Raw genomic sequence first — 20822 nt, 5'->3', positions numbered from 1 at the left:
TAGAGTCCCGATTGAGGGCTTTGTTCCTGGTCATTTCAATCCTCTTTTTGGTGATTGGTAGCTGTGCACAAGCACCCTAGAACCTTGCGCGTTTCTTCGAAGGTCGAGTTGCGACATGTTGAATATGTGCAGTGGGAATTTGGCTAGTCATCGTGAACCAGCAGTCTGAAGTAGTGATAAATGGCCAAAAGATTCAGATGATACACTTCGAAATATACTTCTGAGAGTTGATATCAAGCGATTTTTGGTTGCTTAGTGCAATCACTGCCGGCTTGCGTTGCTGCTTCTACACAAATGCCAATCAATTCATCTCCAAAAATTGGTGGAATGGCCAGACCCGTTTCCATAGCCGCTCCAAACCATGCGGCTCCCGACCAGCCCGTCGATCAACCACGGAGTAACACAATTGCTTTCCTATGCCCTCGAGACTCAAAGGTAAAGCTTGGCATATGTAATCACTCCGGGTGGCTATGGTGCAATTTGAGTACAGCCCCGGCCGTTACGGGACCGTAGATGACAACTGCCGGGCGGACTGTTGGCATTATGCATCAATCCGCTCCTATACATACTTGCCTTCCGTTAGGTGGAAGCCGGACATTCAGGAATATCAATGTCCTTCAGTCCGTAAATCGTACCAAAGTCTTGAAAAAGATCAGATGCGTGGATGATGGTCACAGTTACACACGGCTAGGCCGAGACTTTTTTGAGTTGGTGTTACAGTCTCACAGACTCCGAACGGACGGAAGCGGAATTTTAGGTATGATGTTACGCACGAAAGAACAAGGTTTCATTTGCGCAATCTTAGAGATGTCGTTATGGATGCGAGAAAGTCGTAGACTAGAAGACCTTTGCAGGGAAAAGTTCGCATCATTGGAGTCTTGACGTGAGACATAGTCGACGATGCAAACCTTGATCTGAGTCTAAAGTCTTTAACGCAATCCGTCCGGGAATCAATCGCACCGGAAAGGTGATGCCAATAAGGATTAGGACTCAATCATCTTCCGCAATCCGTTAACACTCTCACTCCATCTCCGTAGCTCGACCCCTTCCATCACGGCCCCTCCATAGCGGCATCTCCCGCAGGATCACGCATCGATGAGTCAGTCATCGTGTCTACGATATGCCGAAGTCGACTCCTTCCAACGCCCGCTTCGTCTTTGTTCGTGCCCCGGCCCGCGGCGTGGCGATCCCGGATCTAAACGTTCGCCACATGGCTGTGCTCGAGTAGCCTACAGCGTGGAAGAGGACAAAGTCATAGAAGGTGTGGTTCAGCGGAGTTTGGCTTGACGAATCTCAAATCTGGAAGATTGCGGAGATGGAGAGCACACGTGGATGAATCTCGATTTTGTCTCACTTTCGACAACGCGCTGCATTCATCTTTCGATGGAAGATTTTGGTGCTTGGCAGTGACTTTGGCATTGTTGTTGGCTTTTTTGATTATAGTAAATTACAAATTGGTATGGGAAACTCAGGCAAACCGGGATATCATCGCAGGAAAAACGAAAGAGAAGACAACCAATGCCATGCCATGCTTCGTGTCGTCCAAGGTTATACCACGACCTTCATGGTGCGAAAGTACTTCTTTACCCGTGATGACAAAATTGACGATGACTGGAATGTCTCAACCGTCTCCCTAGAGTCTTCAGAGTCCAACGAGTACCTCCTCTCCTTGACGAACTTGGGCCACGTGTTGGTGAGGACAAGGTACTTGATGCTCGACTCCGCGTCGTCAAAGACCCCAGCGTTGAATGCCTCCGGGATTTCGCCCCAGTACTGCACCCGGTCTGCAATGGGGTCCCCGCTGCCATCTCGTGATACGCAGCTCATCTCAGAGCCACCCGCTGTTGACTCGGGCCCACCCCAGCTGTTATCCTCAAATGGCACCACAGGATCGCTGAAGCGTTCCGTCCGGTCGCCGTATAGTATCGTCGCTGCGCCTTCGAAGACGCCTTCCAAGCGCTTCAGGTCCTGAGATGCGATGTTGATCTGGAATTCGGCGTGGTAGGGGCTGATGAACTCGGTGTAGATGCGCAGGGCACGGTTGAATCGCTCCCGTGTAATCTCGGCTGATCGATGTGATGATCCGGGGCTTTGGGGGATTGATGACTTCCATTCGGCAACGGCTGATAGGAAGGCAATGTTCTCGCCGGAGAAGTCTCTGAGGGCAGAGAACTTGCGGAGTGGCTCAGGATTCTTGTCCAAGACGTACTCGAGGGCGCCCATCGTGTAAACGCTTTCCGCTTGACTGGTGTCCTTCTCGAGCTGTGCAAGGGATTTCCAATCAACGGAGGACTGGCTGCCAATCTTAGTCGATCCAGTGATGACAGAGTCTCTTCCGGTGCGAGCCTTGTTCTTGGCTTCCCAAACAGCGATAGACTCGAGTGTTTCTTGTCTGAGGGTCTTGTGTTTGAATACTTGCCAACAGGGAATGAAGATGGCGAATATTTCGATGAAGGTGATGGAGAGGCAGATCCTAGAAACAGTTCAACATCAAGCTCAAGAAGAAATGTCCATGCGTGCTTCATATAACTTACCACTGCGGGGGGATAAAGTAGGCATTGACGGAAGCCATCGCTGGGACGTACAAGGCAACAAGCCACATAGGGGTAGCGTGAAGGCTGAACTCGTTAGTGTTGGCTCGGGGGATTTGTCACGGAGAAGCGGCAAAACGATAAGCTGATTTGCAACTCACCTTGCGATGGAGCATGCAATGGTCTGCAGCCGCCACCCTTGTGTGTCCTTGATTCCACGTGATTTCCAGAGAATCACCGGTGCGACCAGCCAAGCCCATAGGAACTGCCAAAATACGGAAGGCCACCATTCCCAACCTCTACCCATCTCGACTTTTTGCTGCGCGGGAGTTCCCGTCACTTCAGTGCCGGGAACACCGAACGATGGGTGATATTTGCGGGAAACAAGGTACATCACTACAGTTAGAAGAAGCTGATGATGAAGCACGTTAGCCATGTGTCAACTGTCAAACATGCACCGCCATCCGAGCCTGCATCAACTCACTTGGACAAGCATGCCCGTGCACACGACGGCTAGCATCTTGGTGGTGTAATCGAGCTTCCGGAACTTCCCCGTCAGGGTCTTGTCCTGCCCGCTACTGGTGTCCATCTGGGGGCTGGACTGTGCGAGTGGCTTATCTGCATATTTCCGCTGCGCCTTGGCGATGTGGAGGAACCGGCTGTTGGAAGCGTGGAAAAGAGCAATGCCGAAGGGGAGGTAGAGGCCCATCACCCAGAACTCGGCGCCATCGGGGACGAACTGGCCGATGGCAAGCCCGATCTGCACCGAGAGCCAGTAAAGGTGGAGCATGGTGACGGCACCAAACGACAAAGCCAGACCGCGGATCCTTAGAAAAGGCATTTTGCGGTTGACAAAGAGGAATGCCATGCCGCAGAGCAATATCACTGTCCAAAACCCACCCCAAGCGAGCCAGAAGACCGCAACTGGTGCAGTGTTGAACGCAGGCGCCGCTGCTGCGGCAGTTGGTGTAGGTGTGGCATCTGCGGCCCTCGACTCCATGATGAAGGATCTCTAAGTTGCTGACCGAAGATCTGATGGTATTGTGTAAAGCTGCCGGCTGGCGAGCAGAAAAGGAGCGTGAAGAATAGGGCTAGAAATTCTGCATGTTCAAAATCCGAGGATAGACTTGGCTATATGCTGGAATGCAGATGGGGCTGGAAAACAAGGTTCCAGGAGGAATGCGAAAGTGCTTCCCTAGTCACCCGTGATTCACCAGCCAGGAATCACTCTTGAAGGCTGTAGGCGCTCCCATCGTGCTTTTTCGAGGTAAGCCAAGCGCGGTGGTGAAGCCGGCGCACCGTCGTGCTGATCCCTGTATACGTCGACAATAGCGCTGGCCCTCGAATGTCGATCACATCTTGAAAGTCTTTTCAATGCAGGGAGAATTTGAAGACGAGTTGCACGCCGGGTTCTGTCAGTTCCTGGTCTGAAAGGAAATGGCTAGCCTTCATGGCCCGAGCTGGGGGCCGTTGAACTGAGACTGCCACGCAAGGGAGCGCGGCTGCATCCTCTCACAGGCGCCGCCCTCGGTAGAAGTGGGAGGGTGCAAACAATAGTCGCGGTTCAAGACGACGGCTTCCAGTGTGGATCATCGGTGCCTTAAGCTTTTACTTGCAAAAGCAGGTCGCTGGCGCTAGTGTCAAGGGACATCTCTCTTCCGGACGCTAACTAGGAACCGGACTCTCGTAGAGCTGAGCCATGATGGAGAACGTTTGGTTTGGCCGTCGTTGTGGCCCTCGTGGGGTTCATGTTGCCTGGTGATTCAGCCAGTAGCCAGTAGCCAGTCAGCTGACCAGCGTAAGATCCGCAAGATGAAGCGTCATAGCAGATCTCTAAGCGATTCATTAGGGCCTTGGATAGTGCGAAAAGTCATGAGTCGCTGAATCGGACCTGTCAATAGGAAATATTGCTTTATCTGAGATAACGCGGGCGCACGGTTCTCTTGCTCGAGAGGCTGTCACTGCTGAACAAGAATGAGACATTGACTGTAGAGATGACTTGGTGTGGCAGGGCTCTGACCAGCTGCGAAAGTCTGGCCCATGGCCTGAATCCCACGATGTGTGCTGAGTCTGTCGGGGAACGAGCGCAGGGAGAAGTCGTGAGACACTCAACCAACGTAGAAGCTTCTGTTTTCTGATTTCTGATACTGTGCAAGCGAGGGCCTCCGGCCGACCGACCTACCTTGGAGGCAGGGAGTAATCGATCTCTTCTGACACTGGTGGCTGCTCTGAATCCTTTCCACAAACCTCCACAAGTGGCTCTGGATCACTCTCCCCTTGAACAGCCGGTTTGAAGTTTGATGTGATGTTGCTTTTTGTCGGGCGTGACTATTCACTTGCTTGCAACGTTGGCGCCATGATTGCCCCTCTCCCCTTCCACCCGCTGAGAAGAGGGTGCTGCAAGTGAGCCATGGCCCATCGTGAGAGCGCGAGGCGTTGAGCCGTTTTCCGGCCCCGTTGGATAAATTGCAACGGCACGCCTTCGGACCAACGCAAGCCTTGCGCGTTCGAAGAAAGAATTGTGGTCCACGATAGACGCACAGAAGTAAATATCCCAGATCTTGGATGCTTGTCCTCGAAGAGGCGTTCAAAAAGACAATGGATCTATCGGGAAAGCGAGATCACTCCTGTCGATCCGTGAGGAATCCAACGCATGGATTGGAAAGTCTCATCTGGTCCCTCTCTAGGTCCCTTACTTCATTGGATCATGAAGACTACAAGCGTTGTAGGCTAAGAAAGCCGTGGCGTCCTCATCGCACGCTAGCTAGCTTGGACATGAACCTGCAGGTCCCCGGAGCCAAATGTTCGCCGGCTTTTGCCACTTGTACCTTCTAGCTTTTACAATGGTCGTGTTCAACGTTGCCTGTCAACGTGTCTGTCAATACGGCGGAGGGATTCAATGAGAAAACTGCCCAGAAGGAAGAAACGAGTCGCCGTCTGGGGTAGGTAGCAGGTTTGACTCGTGGGAGACAAAGGCGGGGTGGAGAGGCCGGCTCCTCCACGCCCGGCAGAGCTATTGAGATCATGTAATATTAAGGGTATCATCTAGTTCGGTTTGTCATTACGGCTCATCCAAAACAAAGCTTCTTCTGCCGTGGGTCGTCACTCGGCGGTCTTGCTGGTGGCCTGCCGCGTTTCTTTTCTCCACCGACCTTGGTCTTCTTTGCGTCCGGCGTGGTTGACCTCGAGGGCGGCGCAGGGGGGATGTCCTCGTGCACGGCTTCGCGAATGGTCTGTCTCGAGAGGCATAGATCGATGTGCTCGTTGAACTGCCGTTCATCAGGCGCTTGTGGGCGATTGCAGATTGGACAATCCCACATCTCATCGTTGACAGGTGCATAGTCCGGCACAGGATTGGGCAGAATTTCCTTGCCATGTCTTCTAGCCGGGCTTGGTCTGTTGTCAATGTTCGTGCCTTCGGTCTCGTGGTCCACTGCTTCGGTTTCTTCACGGTTGTCAAGACCCAAAAGCTCCTCTTCAGGCCACTGCTCCCAACCATCGTCGTCTAGTTCACCACTAGCTCCAGAGTGCACAGGCTTGAGGGCCTTCTCGGGTGATGCGGCTGAGTCAGGCCTTCGTGATCGGAAACCAAAAAATGCCATCGTGTCTGGCTTCTTCGTGCTCACAAGATGTGTGCATCGTAGACCCATGAGGCGCAGCATCATGCCGGGCATCTCCTCCTCCAGCTTCGACAAGATGGGGACGGAGAAGTGATAAAGCTCGTCGGCCAGACATATTGCTCTCGGCAACACAATTTGTCGCGTAAAGACCTCGTACGTGTGAAGCTTCACCTTTAGAACCAACGTGCGACCCTTGACTTCTGCCCTCTTCATGTCCTTCTCCAACTCCTCTGCAGTCCACTTCAGCTTTTCTCTGAATTGCTGGGGATCGGACATGTCCTTGAACGTGCTCTCGGTGCCGACGCTCTTCCTCTCGTACTCCTCAGCTGGCTGGATCTTGGTGCGTCCCAGGCCGAGATGGATATTGATCAGGAATTCGTAGGCCTTATCGCCAAAGAGCGGTCGGAGGAACTGGCGATAAGGGTAAATATCCGCGCAAGTCTTGATGCCAATCTCGGCCAATTGTCGTTCGAGCACACGGCCAATGCCGTTGACCTTTCGAGGCGGAAGTTTTGCCATAAAACGCAAGATCTCGCCCCGATCATTTGGCAGAACAAACTGACCGTTTGGCTTGTTCATGTTCGAACAGATCTTTGCAAGCTTCGCATTTGCCGCGATACCCGCCGATACTGTGATTTTGGTTCTCTCGTGGACCTCTCGTCGCATCTGTTCCACGGCCTCGGCCGGCCCGATCCCCTTATTCGTGCAGTATTCTGTGATGTTCAAGTATGCTTCATCAATACTCGCACTCTCGAATCGAGGGTCGTATTCGACTAGAATCTCCCGGACTTCGTGTGCCTTGGCTGTATACTTCTCAAAATTGAGCTTGAGAAGAACTAGTTCAGGACACAGCTTCTTGGCGACAAACCCAGCCATACCACTCCGGCAGCCATATTTTCGCGCAACGTAATTACACGTCGTCAGAACGCCGCTTCCAACTGCAAAGGGGATGTCTTTGAGCTCGGGCCGGTCTAGCAGTTCCACGGCAGCGTAGAACGCATCGCAGTCGACGTGCACGATGTATTGAGTCAGATCTCGGGACATCTCCAGTTGTGTGATGAGCTGGTCGGCAAGGCGAAGCTCTCGACTGAGGTCCTGCTTCTCGATGTAGCGTTTCTTTTCGAGGATTTGTTCGATCTTCTTCGTTAACGTCTTGTCGCGCTCTTCCTCACGGTTGAAGAACTTGGATCCCTTCGAGGCATTGTAAATGATCTCGGATACCTGGTAGACCACCATTAGCGAGACGTCGCCCCGCCCATGGGCAGGTTGGAGACATACCTTGGATTGGTCGACAGTATCCTGCCCAGATTTTGTAAGAGATGGGCCCAATAGGGAGTATTTGAGGGTTTCGTGCTCCGAAGCCCCATGAACATCTTCTGGCACCTCGTCGAGGGGCCGTGGGGACGTCGTCGATGCCGTCATCGTTGCTTGATGGACAGCGTTGGAAGGGAAGCGTATGGAAATGCCGGAGCAAGTATCGAGAAAGTCATATCTTATTCCTCAGTGCCGCACGTATTGGTTAAGGGTGTTGCTGGCGGCGGTAGTCTTATGCAACGTTGGTGAGAATGGATGCCCCTCCTCTGCCGCTTGATGCTTGCGCAGTGGCGACGCGCCTGTCTCGTTGCATTGTCAGCAAACTGGCGCGAGGTCACGTGCTCGAGACGAGCGGTTATAATCCTTATCGGTTTGATGTATGGGCTGATGGAGAAATATCATATTAAACACTATTGCTATTATGCACTACGTAGTATGGCCCACAACGCCGCTTCCGCCGACTGCAATCGCAGCGCGGCCTCTTTTTGTCCATTCCAAGTCTCCTCGACCTAATGTCATCAATTCTTTACTACCCTACGTTGAGCACGTGAAACTCTCAGCCTTTGCCTGATCACCGCCACTGGTGAACTTTTGAGTTGATGGATACGGGCAAATCGGCCTCTGCCTCAGGACCTCCTCGGTGGTCGGGTCAGTCGCGTTCTTCCACGTTGTCGCGATGAGCGAGTCCGGTGCGGCACCGCCGTCAACCCACTGCTGGAGCGCTAGAAGGGCATCGTGTGTCGCATCGGAGTAGCCCGGCACCGAGTAGTTCCCACCGCCGAGGAGCTGCTCGGCCTGTCCCGGTCCGGCGATGTACCAAGGCGCGTCGACGGTCGTCGTCTTGTGTCCCAGTCCTGGGAGGAAGAAGAGACGGAACCAAGCGCGGACGGCCTCGATGTCGCCGCCGGACTGCGCGACAACCTTGTCGTAGTAGACTTGAGACGCCTTAGCTGGCACGTCGGCATCAGACAGGCCGTGGTACATGATGATCTTGCCACCGAGGCTGGAGAACTTGGTCAGGTTGAAGGTGTTGACATCAAGTTCACCAGGGTTCGTTTCGTTGGCGTAGTCGGGGACAGTCTCGTTGTAGCTCGACCACACCCACTCCGCGTCGTTGAAGAGGAAGTACTTCATGTAGCCGACGGCCACCTCATTCGGCTCCGAACCGTTACCGCCACCCAGCAGCGAACCCCATCCGTATTCGGAGGAGGGGCTGACGCCTGGGAAGACAGTCTCGTCGTTGACCTTGTAGTCGGCGTATAGTGCCTGGGCAACGGTGACCTGCTCAGCAGAAAGGCAAGCTGTCGCGTCGACGCCATCTTTACCGCAGGTGAAGAGGTCATAGTTGATAGTGCAATTGCTGGGGTCGCTGACGATGCTGTCCTCGACTCCATCAGCCGCATCGCACTGCTTCCTGACGGCATCACCAATCACTGTGTACTTCTCGGCAGGAATGTGTTTCGCATTTTCGGTGGGCAGGTTGGTGATGCCAATCGCAATCCTCCAGCTTTGCAGATGGCTCTGCCACCAAGCCGGGGCACCGATCAAGAGCGCCGAAAAGTCGCGAGGGTACATCTCAGCAGCCTTGAGACCTTGCCGACCGCCATCTGACGTGCCAGAGAAGTAGGAAGCTGTAGGGGCCAGGCCGTAGTACTTCTCGACGACTCTCTGAGCCAGCGCGAGGGAGTTATGCAGTGCCCTGTGTCCGTAGTCCAGCTTGGCACCGTTGTTGCCCAGCGCCCAAGTGAGATTGCCCTGGGTAGAGTTGTGTCCAGCATCGGTCGCAAGTGTGACGAAGCCGTACTTGACGCCGACGGCCATGGCCGGGGCGTTGACACCTCCTGAAAAGCCATCATTGCCTACGGTGAGGATCTTATTGTTCCAGTCGTCTGGCAGGAAGATGGCAAACTTGTACTCGTTTCCCTCTGAGGTCTTCGCAATGAAGCTCACAGCGCAGAGACTGGGTAGGTTCGTGACGTTACCCGGAAAGGCGACGTTTCCCTCTTCGGAGAAGCCGTTGCCGGCATCGACCGACTCCACGGTTGAGATGGAGGCGTTGGCGTTGATCCAGTAGCTGATCAGCCTCGGGGTGCATGATGTCGAGTTTGTAGCAGCAACCTGCCGCAACGCGGCTAGCGCAAGTGTGAGGGAAGCAGTCCACTTCATCTTGAATCTGTTGTCGAGGAATTCTTGAGACGATGGAGCATTGGGGTCTCTGGCTTCTGCGGGCAGTACCCGCTATTTAAAATCCGCAACATTGGAATGAGTGATTTTGAGGATTTGTTGACCATGTTTTCATTTTGCCACATTTCATCACATCAAAAGCAGCCTCTATTTACATCTACACATCTGTTTGCGGCCGGCGTCTGGGGCTCTCGGTGCTCATCTGACGATGCGAGTTGACATTCCTACACGACCAATGAACTCTCAACTCCTGAGACATCGTCCTTCCGCTCTCGGCTCTGCCCAATGAGTGATCCTGATTATTGCCCGAAATGATGCGCATCATGCCATGCGTTCGTCCGCTCACGGCTATCTTAGCGCTAACATTGACTAGATTAACGTTGTTGCTAGTACGAGCTACCAAAGGCCCGGATCGAGGGCATGTTCGTCAAAATGCGTCTTGGCGCGAGCAGTGTAGTGAGGTCTGCTTCCTTCCCGCTTTGAATGGTTCAATGTCTGGATCATGAAGCAGAAAAAAGAACATGACTGATATTTGGCGGATGTAGTAGCTAACAAATCGTTGCTATGTAGTTCTAGAGAGTGTGGGGGTAAGGACGTGGACGACGGAACGACCCTCGCCTTGAACTGCGTTAAGGAAAAAGGATGCCATATTTGCTCGCAGGGAAGGTCGATCAAGGAATGAACAGCAGTGCGGGCCCGGCCAGATTGGAGAACGAAGTAGGAAACAAAATCCCGTGAAGTAACAAAAGACGCATGAAGCCCACCACCGTCAGTCTCTATCTCCATGCGGTGCCTTTTCACTGCTTTTTGTTGATTCGCATGCTCCCCTTTTGAGGTGACGCGTAACGTAGTCCGGCCTTACGAACTTTTCTGGGCAATTAGGACAAGAGTACCCTCCATCAACCCTCCCATGGGTAGTATTTCGGTGACGCTTGAGCTCTCTGCTGTTTGAAAATCCTTTGGGGCAGAGGTCAGGGACGGCTCTAGGCATGTGTACCAGGCATTTATATGGCTTGGTGTGGTTTTTCAGATGCTTGCTGGACCAACGTCAGCTCTGTTTTTAGCCGTGACCGAAGGGCTGGGACTTCACGACCTACTTGAGCTGGTACTTCTTAGGGAACCCCATCATACAGAAGTTGCATCCATACTTGGTTTCCTCCAATATCCGTACAGCCAAGTCCATTGCTTCCTGATCTTGCAACATCCACCCTTCTGGAACCTGTGAGGGTCGCAGGCTGAGACACTGAGTCCCGGGTTGCGACCGTCCACTTTCAGGAGCCTAATGTCCTGGAGGTGAGGTTCCCAAAGTGTGATCGACCGGCATAGGAGGGCTTTGGTAGTGAGCACTTGCTCCATCAGGCAGCGTGATGTTCAGCTGATGGCCCTTGTCTTGAGAATGCGATTCAATGGAATCTATAGAGCCCTCATCTCTGATATGGAACCCGCCCGGGTCGTCTTCTTCGAAGAGTTCATACTCGTGATGGGCATTTTGGTCGTGGTTGTACATTATGCCAAGATCAGGTTCATCCAATACTTCTAGAACTGTGGAACGTGGTTAGCTGGGCCCCTCTCTCGATGTAGGTAATATCAAACGACCAGGAAACGAAGTCTTACAGCTCTGTACACCCCTCAGGGAGAAAGAGATGATACGATTTCGAAGAAAGAGGATTCTTGCATACATATTCGTCAGCCCGCTTTCCCCAACAGCCCTCCCGCCCAAGATCCCCGAACTTGTTGTGTTACACACCTAAACTGAGGTAATTTGAAGGATGGCACCCCCGGTTCGAACTGACCAGTCACTACTTGGACTGTAAGTGATGTGACAATATTTGATTGGTATTGGTGAGAAGGTTAATGGGTCGCCGAAGATGAAGATTCACAGGCTGCATCGACGTAGATATGTCACCATCACCCGGTTTGTCGCAGAGACAGTGCTGATGCGTTAAACCCGTCTGGGACGATGACCTGAGAGAACATCGAGAGTAGGACGTGCAGCTGTAGTAGTCGTCACACAAAGGGCGAGTCGCACATAATATAATGCCGAGAAAATATTCTAGCATTTCTTTTTCTACTTCCATGGAGGGGGAAGCTTGCCCTGTTGAGCCAACCAGTCGTCCACGCAAGACATCGCGCACCAAACAACAGTAAGCAGTCTACCAGTATCTCCCTTGATACCCATAGGAACATGGCACGGAGTGATGAACTCAGAATGCCCGGTTAGGAACGCTCTGCATATGCCTGACAAGAATGACTTCAGTCTCGGGCGCAGACTTTCAGTCTTGCAGGTCCAACGGAAGTGTTGGCAAATCCTGATGCCAGCCTCTGATAATGTTGGCCACGTCCCAATTCGCTGATGATCGCCGTCCATTTCCGCCTTGAAAAGCCATCGAGTGGCCCCCAGCATTAGCTGCCCAATAGAGTCTTTGCCAAAACATTGAGAGCCAATCATGAAGCCGATGAAGTCATGCGATTTTCGATGCGGTGTTGGTCAGGGACAGACAAGGCGAGCTCAAGTGTGGCCGGCAGACGTGCTGAGTGGTAGAAGGGGCAGCACACATCTCACGTTGGTGATCTCGTCCCGCACCACCCTTGCATTAACACTCAGGCATGGCGCATCAATACCTGGCCGCTATTGGATGTGTTCGTGCCTCCAGTGCACTCATGCTTCCAATTGTATCTGCCTTAGTGGACCTTCTCTATTACTAGGCAGCCTGGACTTGGCGAATTTCTGGCGGACTAGATTCCCATACACCAGAGCACTTATGCTTTCTGGAGTTCCTTTCCCAAGCGTAAGATTGAAACAAGACTTGCAGAAAGGCTCAAAGATACACGCTGGTTGCTCCGCTCATTGCCACAACTGGACCTCGCCGGACTTCCTCGACGATGGCAAGAGACAAAGTGATCTCGGTGACCCCGGCGGTTTGCCTTAGGGAACAACGTAAGAGACTCTCTATTGACTTGTAAATGGTGCACTGATACACACATTCGAAAGGAACTGTGAATGTGGAGGGCCTTGGTGTCCTCACTGTCAGACTCCGAGACAGGTTGATTTGGTTGTACGAGGCTTTGGTTCTGCTATGTGGCCTAACAGAGGCCTGTAAGAGATTGCAGAACGGCCAATATCGCCAAATTGCTGAAAACAGCGAGCCTGGGGAAGTTCTCGCACAACTCTGGAGTTCTTCATCAATAAATTGGCTCAGGCCAGTGATAACCGGCCGTTCGGGCACACGATCACAGCCCTTGCAATCATCCAAAAGCCTGACAAGATGCAATACATTTTTGCATCCAACCAACGAAGCTCGGGGGATGCTGAGTCTGAAGTGAGGATTATACAACAGCTACTTGATAGGATGGGTCTACAAAAACCTGTCGACGTTAGAGACGATGATAGATCTCCACTCTTTCGTGAACTTCTTTGCAGCATACTTCTTTTCCATACGCAGCGGATCACCCTCTACAAATCTCGACTCCAACAACGGCTGAACCAATGCATTGAAGACTTGAAAGCCAAGTCGTTTGAAGCGGGTATTTTCCCCACCGATCAAGTAAAAGGCGTTTACGGTAATCATTCACCTGGTCAGCTAATATGATTCTTGTGCAGGGGACCCTCTGCTTGATGAACTCGAATATCTCAAGACTTTCACTCGAGCTGAGGAGCCCTCGAATGATAACGAAGAGTGTGAGTTTGGCCCAGATCCTCTTTTATGTCTGAGATAACAATGCTAAAACGGCCCTCAATGTTGGTGTGATAGTCGCTCTCAACTCTGAATACTTGATTCTGGCTGCAAACGGCTTCCTCAAGAGTCCGATGTACGAATCAGTCATTGAAAGAACCAGAGAAGGACGTTTTAATGAGTCTGAGCGCTGGTGTGAGCTACAGCATTTCATCGGACGGCTTTCTTCGTATCACGTTGCTGTTCGAGGTATCATCTCCAGTCGGAGACGGCTTCACCCGGACCTATTCGAAAACTTCGAAATTCTCTGGTTACCGTCGAGTTCACCCATGAAGAATCCAATAAATACGCTCCAGAGCCACATGACGGTGAAGACGCAACAAAAGAGGCGTTCAGCAGAGAGTATTATTAGACGAATGATGTCGAACACAGCGGACCGTGATGCGACTCTCGAACAGGCCAACACACTTCAAGTCTGTGGCTTGAATGAGTCTATCAGTCGACAGTGTCAGAGGACATCTTTTCATCCCATTGTTCATTGCGAGATCTTGTTATTGCATTATCTTTGTCGAGAATATTGCGGAGATCTCCACCACATCCCGTTCTTCGATGACGCCAGATACATTGGCTGCAGCAAACCCACTTGCCGGCTGTGCGAGTATTACTTTGCTGCTCATAATAGCGACATCCGGGTTCGGTCCGGTCACAAGAATGTCTACTCAAATTGGACTGTCCCGAATCTCTTTGTTGACAATTCCATTGAAGCCAACGAAAGAGACAATCTGCTAGACAGGGTCATCAGCAAGATCCGAGAGGATGCACTTCGTGCTTTGAGAGAGAGAACATCTGATGGCAAGAGACACGACTCCAACACGCACTCTTCTTACCCAACGTTTCAATCGCCGGAAGCCAACGCCCAGACAAACATGGGAGGAGGACTGGCGTTGGCATTAGCAGACTTGTCTCTCGGTGGAGCAGCCAACACCCTTCAACTCGCCTCACGAGACAAACGGAGCATCTTTGCGGAAGCTGTGGGAAACGAGGCGGATGAGGAAGATGTTTGGGAATGTTCTGACATGGACATTGCTGAGCACTCTGGCGGTGTGTCACTCTAAATTTCAGTACGAATTGCAAAGGTTGATTTTCATCTTGCCCTGCCTGATTTTCTTACCTCGCAGGCTTTACTGTTTGTTCTTGTGGCTTGGGCACTGAGTGAAGGAGGTAGTTTGTTCGTAAGGAGGTCACGTTATCCAACATGAAGCAGTTCCACGTCGTCTGAGAACGATACATCTTCCACATCCAGTACATTTTCAAAAGCGATCGTGTGATTTCTATCAACAGTTCAAGGCGTAATACCCGTGTTGACAACATCTATTAACTACCTATAGTCATCAACAAAATGCGGGGACGAGTAATAAGTTGTACCGAGCGGAGAGCCAGTTTCTTCCGTACAGTAATACTTAATGTTCACTTCGGTTGGGCGATCTATTTCGTGTTCCATTAAAATTCTGTGAGTACCTTCGCGTGAAATCTTCACTGATAAAAGCATTAAAACAAATCTATGGATCCGCAGGTTATGTCTAGATGGTTCACAGGATAAATGTCTTTTGAGTGTTACTTTGCCTTGCCTTTCGATAGAACAGCACAATCGATGGAATGCTAGCGTTATTTCCACAAAAGACAAAACATGCACCAAAAATGCCCCCGAATCCAAAGAATTTATCGGCGGGAGAGGTAGTATCATATAACCCTGCGTAGCTCGGTCTCGGTTCCTAGGTGGTAATGCAGAGTCAAACACATGCGCAACTAGACCACCATCATCTCTCACTTCCCGGAGCCGGTTTCCAATCCCTCACTGCAGCGGGTCACCAGTGACTCTTTTCACTCTACCCTCTCGGAGCCGGCATCTAATCAACAGCCATCGCAAATCGGCAGTAATCTCCTCCGGTTGAAAGATCCCAACTTCAGCCTCGTGGTGTTGCCAGAGAAGCACGTTCAATAAACTTCGGCAGCCCACCCGGCTGGTAATGCAAACAATCGATGACCGAGCTTGGCTTTCCGCAACAGGAGCCACTCTACTGATCGCACTCGCCATCACCATCTTCCTTTGCTCTAGGTCGTATAAAGAAACTGCACAGACTTCCGTCTCCAACCAAGCCCGCAGACTCTCCTGCCAGTTCCCCGAATTGGCAGGCTGTCAAGGCGACTGTGACCCGCGACAGCGTTTCATCCCATCTACGACGTTGATCGGAGCTCCGTGATTCCCTGAAACGGGAGTTCCTCGTGGCCAGAACCTGACCCGGGCGTTTGGATCAGCTCCAGATCGTTTATGTGGGCCTTGTTCGTATGACGGGATCTTCGCGATTGTCTACCTGCTGAGGACGGATGCTCCGGCGTCGCAAGATCTGAAGCGCTTAGAGCAAGCTCTACCAAATGCGTCCACTCCAACCGGCTGCCGGTGAGACCCAGGTCCTTGGGACGTCGTCCGGCGTAGGAAACATCCCAACATTTTAAAGGTTCGTTACATTGTCATAAAAGACCTTGATGCCCCTAACAGATGCAGACGTGAACCAAGTGGCTTGCTTATCCGGTCTGGCACCTGTCTATCTCTTCTGTTTAATTCTGATCTCGTTTCACTCTTTTCTCTCTCGCTCTGGTCAGCGAAGGTCGTGAGGATGAGGGCCTTTTTCGTTGTGGGCTCATTGGTGCTCAGCACTGTGGCTGCGGCACCAGCAAATGATATCCAAAAGAGAGACCTCCAAACAATTCAGGGAGCTTTCGTATCCGTCTCAGTGGCATCATCGAACTTGGATACAGCTATTAGAGTAAGTCGACTTTGATGGTTGGGCATTAGCTGATCTGCACTTTCCAACCAGAAGTCCGCTTTACTAACATAATACCAGGCTTTGACACCTGACCCCAACAGCGCTTCCGCTCTCGGCCCGGCGATGATGGGACTGGAGGGTGCACTTTCACAAGCTCGTGCTGATGTTGCGCCGACCTCGCCGATTGGAATCTCAGACGGTATCGCTCTTCAAAACGCCGCCGATACTTTGACGAAGAGCGTGAAGATCATGGTCATGTCAGCAATGCTCCAACGTCAGACGCTCGACCAGTTGAACATGACACCGATGCTTCTCCAATCCTTCATGAACCAAAACATGTTGTCGGCTGCCCTAGGTCAGGCCGTTCTTTCTAAGCTTCCTGCGGAGGGTCTTCAAAGTGCCATGGCCGCGTTTGCCGGGGCTGGCGGCTCAGTTGGAATGGGCATTGTGTCGCTCGCCAACCCTCCTTTGGCGATGCCTCCTGGTATGGGCCCTCCCATGGGCGGTGTACCTCCGGCAGCTGTGCCAGCCACTGGTGCCCCTCAGACGGCTTCTCCAGGAAATTCCTCTCAGTCTGGCTCTCCCCAGAAGGGTTCTCCTCAGATGAGCTCTCCTCAGACCGGATCTCTGCAGACAAGTCAGCCTCAAACCAGCTCGCCGCAAACCGGATCTCAGCCCGCGAGCGGCTCACAGGGACAGGGACAGGGACAAGCAGGCAGCGCAGCGAGTAGCGTGTCGGTGAGCCAGGTTCTGGAGGGTAATGTTGTGGCACTTTCCTGAACATGACCAATTTGTAATCGAGCTGGTGCCAAGCCTCGTTCAGAACACAATGTAACGTGTCAGAGTTGGGAAGAGATTTGAAGTGGGACGAGATCAAATACTTGGTGCCGTCGAGGAATTCAGCAAGCACAATCACTCATTTCGCTCCTTCACAGAGTCTTTACATCGTGAATTTGATATTTATTAGACATTCGCATAGCATAACACATATACCTAAATAAAGCTTGATCTGGCTGGACTAGACGCGCTATAATTCGCGTGCAATTCATCATTAACTTATGTGACCCCGGGATTTTGGAGTCGAGTTGGATGTACCCTGGATGTAACAATCACACGGAAAGTTGCGAGTGCAAGGAATTTGGTTCGATATTGAGATAAAAGGATTTATAAATGTTCATCAGTGTAGTTATGCCCGCCGCAGATACATTAATGTTTCATTAAATCTTCGACTGTCGTGTCAAAGATGTCAAAGTAAGAATGGGAAGTTGTGGCTTTACAGAACATTCAACTCGTCAAGCAACCCTCCCTTAATCAAACAAATTCCACCAACTAAAGGATAGGAAATGGAACCCCTCGATTCTCGATTCTATGCATCCCGGGAGTCCGTGACATCGCACAGCCTCAAGTGGTAATATGTCTCATTGAACGAAAGCAATTCTATTTCCGCCCCTAGCATGAACTCAGTTTGCACATGACTGTTTCGTGTGTCCTTCTCCCCGCCTAGCCCTGCGAAATCTCCGAAACGCCATTGGCCGTCTAATAACAGTGCTGCCTACACCAATGGTCTGGATTCAACCTCAAAAACAACAAGCAATTAACATTTCTTTGGGATATAACTGACTCCATTACTGTGGCAAAGCCGATTCTGCAGCAACCAGCAATACGGTCAATTGGAAAAGCTGGTTTGTAGCGATGGACACGGACGTTGGCGATGGTACAAGGGTGGAGGTAATGAAGGAGGAACTCGTGGTTGATCCAGTGACTGAAGTGACACCATTTGTGGTGGAAACATCTGTCAGAATAGTTGGTGATGGAATATGCGATGGAGAAGAAAGGTGAGTTGATGATGATGATGCCAATATTGAATTAATTGACAAGTTGCTTGTCGCGGGCGCCGGACCTGAGGTTGACGCCGGCGTTGTTGGTGATAGTACGTTTGCTAAATCCGTTGCAATGGAGGACGATGTGGGGTCCGAAGTTGGGGCCAAGCTCGAGGGAGTAGTGATTTGGCCTTCTTGAACAGAAGAGGGTTCGGATGCCGTGCTTGTAGCCAAATTTGAAAACGAGGCTTGTGTGATTGAAGAAGCTGAATTTGAGACAAAATCGAGATTGCTTGTCAACTGGTTGGAAGATGACACCGAGATTGACGGAAAAGTGGTGTTCGGACCCAATTCTGTTAGAGATGTTCTCTCACTAGTTGAAGACGAGGGTAGTATTGAAGAACTGCCAGTAAATTGAGTTGTGCTTGTTGAAACCGCATCACTTGTACTAGCTAGGGACGTTGTACTCAGAGAAGTAGTGATGTCCGTTAATGAAGGACTGCTACTTGACGGTAGACTTGTGGGAAGATCTGATGATGTACCGCTCGAAGTGGATGTGAAGGCTGTTGTCGAGTCAGAAGAAGTCAAAGTGACAACCGTGCTCGTACTAGATACTAGTAGCGATCCAGGTATGGAGCTGTTGCTTAATGTTGGGATATCTGCAGATGAGAGAGAAGTGGTTGGTAGGAGAGAAGTCTCTGAAAGAGAACTGGTGGATGATAGAGAGCTCGTAAATGACACTGAGCTCGCGGACGAAACAGGACTGCTCGAGGATAAGGATGAAGTCAATAACGTTGTTACTGTCGAATTTGAGCTCGTAGGATACGTCGAAGAGCTTGAAAGGCTCGTTGAGAGAGCTGTTGTAGAAATCAAACTGCTTGACAGCAGTGTCGTTGAAAAAGTGAAAATCGTTGAGCTCGAGGTCAAAGAAGAGGTTGAAGAGGACAGCGAGTTTGTTGAGACAATTAAAGTTGATAAAGTGTTCGAGGTAGTGGTACCCGTCGCCGACGTAGACGGCGTGAGTGAAAGTGAAGAGGTTAAGGAACTAGTCGTGTTTGCGAATGGCCCGCCGGTTGATGTCGAAAAGGTCTGTGTGCTGCTGCTCACTCCGAGGCTGGTCATTGTTGACGATGAGGATGTCGTAGATTCGGAAGAAGTAGAAGAAGATGACAGAATTGAGGTAGATGAGGTCAGTAAGGGAGTTGACGAGCCTGAATTAGAGGCCAAAGAGGAGGTTGAAGTTATTGAGGAACTTGACAAGGATAATGACGAGGAGGAGGTTGAAAATGAGGTCAAAGAGATCAGAGAAGAGGTCAAGGACAATGTTGAAGATGTGTCTGTGGTGGACTCTAGAGTTGAAGAAGAAGTCGAAGAGGAAGTCAAGGATGAGGACGAATCAGAGACTGAAGAGGATGTTGTTGGGGAAGTTGAAGAGGAACTTGAGGAGGAAGTTGAGGTTGTGTCTGTGGTGGAATCTGAAATTGATGAAGACGTCGAAGAAGAACTCAAACTGGTCGAAGATGAGTTCGACAAGAAGGTGAAGGACAAAGTTTCAGTGCTGGACTCTGAACTTGAAGACGTTGTCGACGACGTGCTTGATTCAGTCGACTCTGTAGTAGTGGGAGCAGGTGGAACCTCCCGAAAGCCATAATACATGCTGTAGTGGTCTAACCCATCTGCAAAACCACCACAGAGGGCGTTGGTATTCCCGCTGCAGACAATACTACACTTGGATTCGGGGTCAAAATAACCAACCGGGTTATTGATCCCTGCCTGGCTACAAAGACAAGTGGTCCCCTTCAAAGCAGCGAATCTGCGGATCAAGGTTGAGCATTGATTTTGGCAGCTCACAGGCTCCACGCTGGTGTTATCTTGAATCGTTTCGAATTGTGTCATGTCTGTGAGGATGTAGCATCCCAAGTAAGCCATCACGCCAGAGACGGGGAGGTTTACTTGGGCATAACTCAGCTTCGCGAGAAGCGGCAATGCGATAACCCATATCGTAGCTGGATTCATCGAAAGTCTGAATGCACTCAATGATTGTGGGGTGATGAGAAAGACCTGAAATTCTCAAAGACTTGCAAGGAAATTGGTGAGCCGGGAGAGACAGTGCCAAAGAAGTGAGAGTGAGAAGCAATAATTCGAATACAATTAGAGACGCGACAACCACTCCACGCGCGTGAAAGGCTGCGTATTTTAAGGCTCCTGTCTTTATCTTGTCCCCCATCCCCATCCCTTATCCCTATTTCTTGCACAACCCGTTCAGAACTCCCGATGAAACATGACCTGAGCGGTCTTGAGCTGGAGGCGCAGGGCGAAGGCTCACGCAGAGTCTGCTCATCACCAGTCCATGACGATGACACGAAGATTGGAGAGCAGAGATTGGCTTCAAGAACTCTTGGAAGGGAGTAAGTTCGAGGTTGGGAAGCTCGTTGGTCATCCCCTAGATTCTTTTGACGGGAAGCGGACCGCTGTAAGACACAGCCACTGGACACGGTGTAACGGATCGTGTCACCCACACCTCGCATAATGTCGAATCCAATCAAGGGCTGGAAAAAGAAAAATTATCAGTCAAAAATTCGAGCAATCAAGATGAGCCGATGACCGTTCAGCCCGAAAGAAGGGAAACACGATCACCCGACGGTTCGCCCGAGGAGGTGTACTCGTGGCACGGCACGCCTGGCTATCCGTCGCTTGTGGCTTCCGAGACACCCTCCTATCCTTCAAAACCCCTAAGTACTAGTTAACCAGCGCAAACATGCATTCTTCGACATGGTTTCTACATGTAGTCACCCTAAATTGGATTTTATTTGAAGCTCAATCAAGCTTTCTGTATACCATCTAGCCTTTCCAC

General features: G+C 51.2%; 6 protein-coding genes across 6 annotated transcripts; 3 read left to right on the top strand and 3 right to left on the bottom strand.

The window, feature by feature from the left end:
• Nucleotides 1-1548: 1548 nt before the first annotated feature.
• BDP81DRAFT_394994 (uncharacterized protein) lies at nucleotides 1549-3531 on the bottom strand (the record flags this gene model as incomplete). Its single annotated transcript, XM_060588025.1, has 4 exons — nucleotides 1549-2473; nucleotides 2535-2618; nucleotides 2693-2943; nucleotides 3016-3531. 4 exons carry the CDS (start codon nucleotides 3529-3531, stop codon nucleotides 1549-1551), a joined length of 1776 nt encoding a protein of 591 aa, XP_060445005.1.
• Nucleotides 3532-5599: 2068 nt separating this feature from the next.
• BDP81DRAFT_394993 (impB/mucB/samB family protein) lies at nucleotides 5600-7573 on the bottom strand (the record flags this gene model as incomplete). The annotated part of the gene is made up of 2 exons (XM_060588024.1): nucleotides 5600-7372; nucleotides 7430-7573. 2 exons carry the CDS (start codon nucleotides 7571-7573, stop codon nucleotides 5600-5602), a joined length of 1917 nt encoding a protein of 638 aa, XP_060445004.1.
• A 272-nt stretch (nucleotides 7574-7845) lies between these two features.
• BDP81DRAFT_429617 (feruloyl esterase B) lies at nucleotides 7846-10104 on the bottom strand. The gene has a single exon (XM_060590530.1). It carries the CDS (start codon nucleotides 9629-9631, stop codon nucleotides 8000-8002), a length of 1632 nt encoding a protein of 543 aa, XP_060445003.1. The 5' UTR covers nucleotides 9632-10104; the 3' UTR covers nucleotides 7846-7999.
• Nucleotides 10105-12447: 2343 nt separating this feature from the next.
• Nucleotides 12448-14438, top strand: BDP81DRAFT_489910 (uncharacterized protein; the record flags this gene model as incomplete). The annotated part of the gene is made up of 3 exons (XM_060595268.1): nucleotides 12448-13210; nucleotides 13251-13328; nucleotides 13402-14438. The coding sequence occupies exons 1-3, from the start codon at nucleotides 12916-12918 to the stop codon at nucleotides 14436-14438; spliced, it is 1410 nt and encodes a 469-aa protein (XP_060445002.1). The 5' UTR covers nucleotides 12448-12915.
• A 1836-nt stretch (nucleotides 14439-16274) lies between these two features.
• On the top strand, nucleotides 16275-16928 carry BDP81DRAFT_489908 (uncharacterized protein; the record flags this gene model as incomplete). The annotated part of the gene is made up of 2 exons (XM_060595267.1): nucleotides 16275-16720; nucleotides 16787-16928. 2 exons carry the CDS (start codon nucleotides 16275-16277, stop codon nucleotides 16926-16928), a joined length of 588 nt encoding a protein of 195 aa, XP_060445001.1.
• Nucleotides 16929-17840: 912 nt separating this feature from the next.
• BDP81DRAFT_450284 (uncharacterized protein) lies at nucleotides 17841-19619 on the top strand (the record flags this gene model as incomplete). The annotated part of the gene is made up of 4 exons (XM_060592510.1): nucleotides 17841-17983; nucleotides 18027-18078; nucleotides 18177-18357; nucleotides 18421-19619. The coding sequence occupies 4 exons, from the start codon at nucleotides 17841-17843 to the stop codon at nucleotides 19617-19619; spliced, it is 1575 nt and encodes a 524-aa protein (XP_060445000.1).
• Nucleotides 19620-20822: the final 1203 nt, after the last annotated feature.

The sequence above is a fragment of the Colletotrichum phormii genome (assembly GCF_030913505.1).
Source record: "Colletotrichum phormii strain CBS 102054 chromosome Unknown BDP81scaffold_11, whole genome shotgun sequence".
Classification (NCBI taxonomy): domain Eukaryota; kingdom Fungi; phylum Ascomycota; class Sordariomycetes; order Glomerellales; family Glomerellaceae; genus Colletotrichum; species Colletotrichum phormii.
This window is presented reverse-complemented; position numbering and strand designations above follow the sequence as displayed.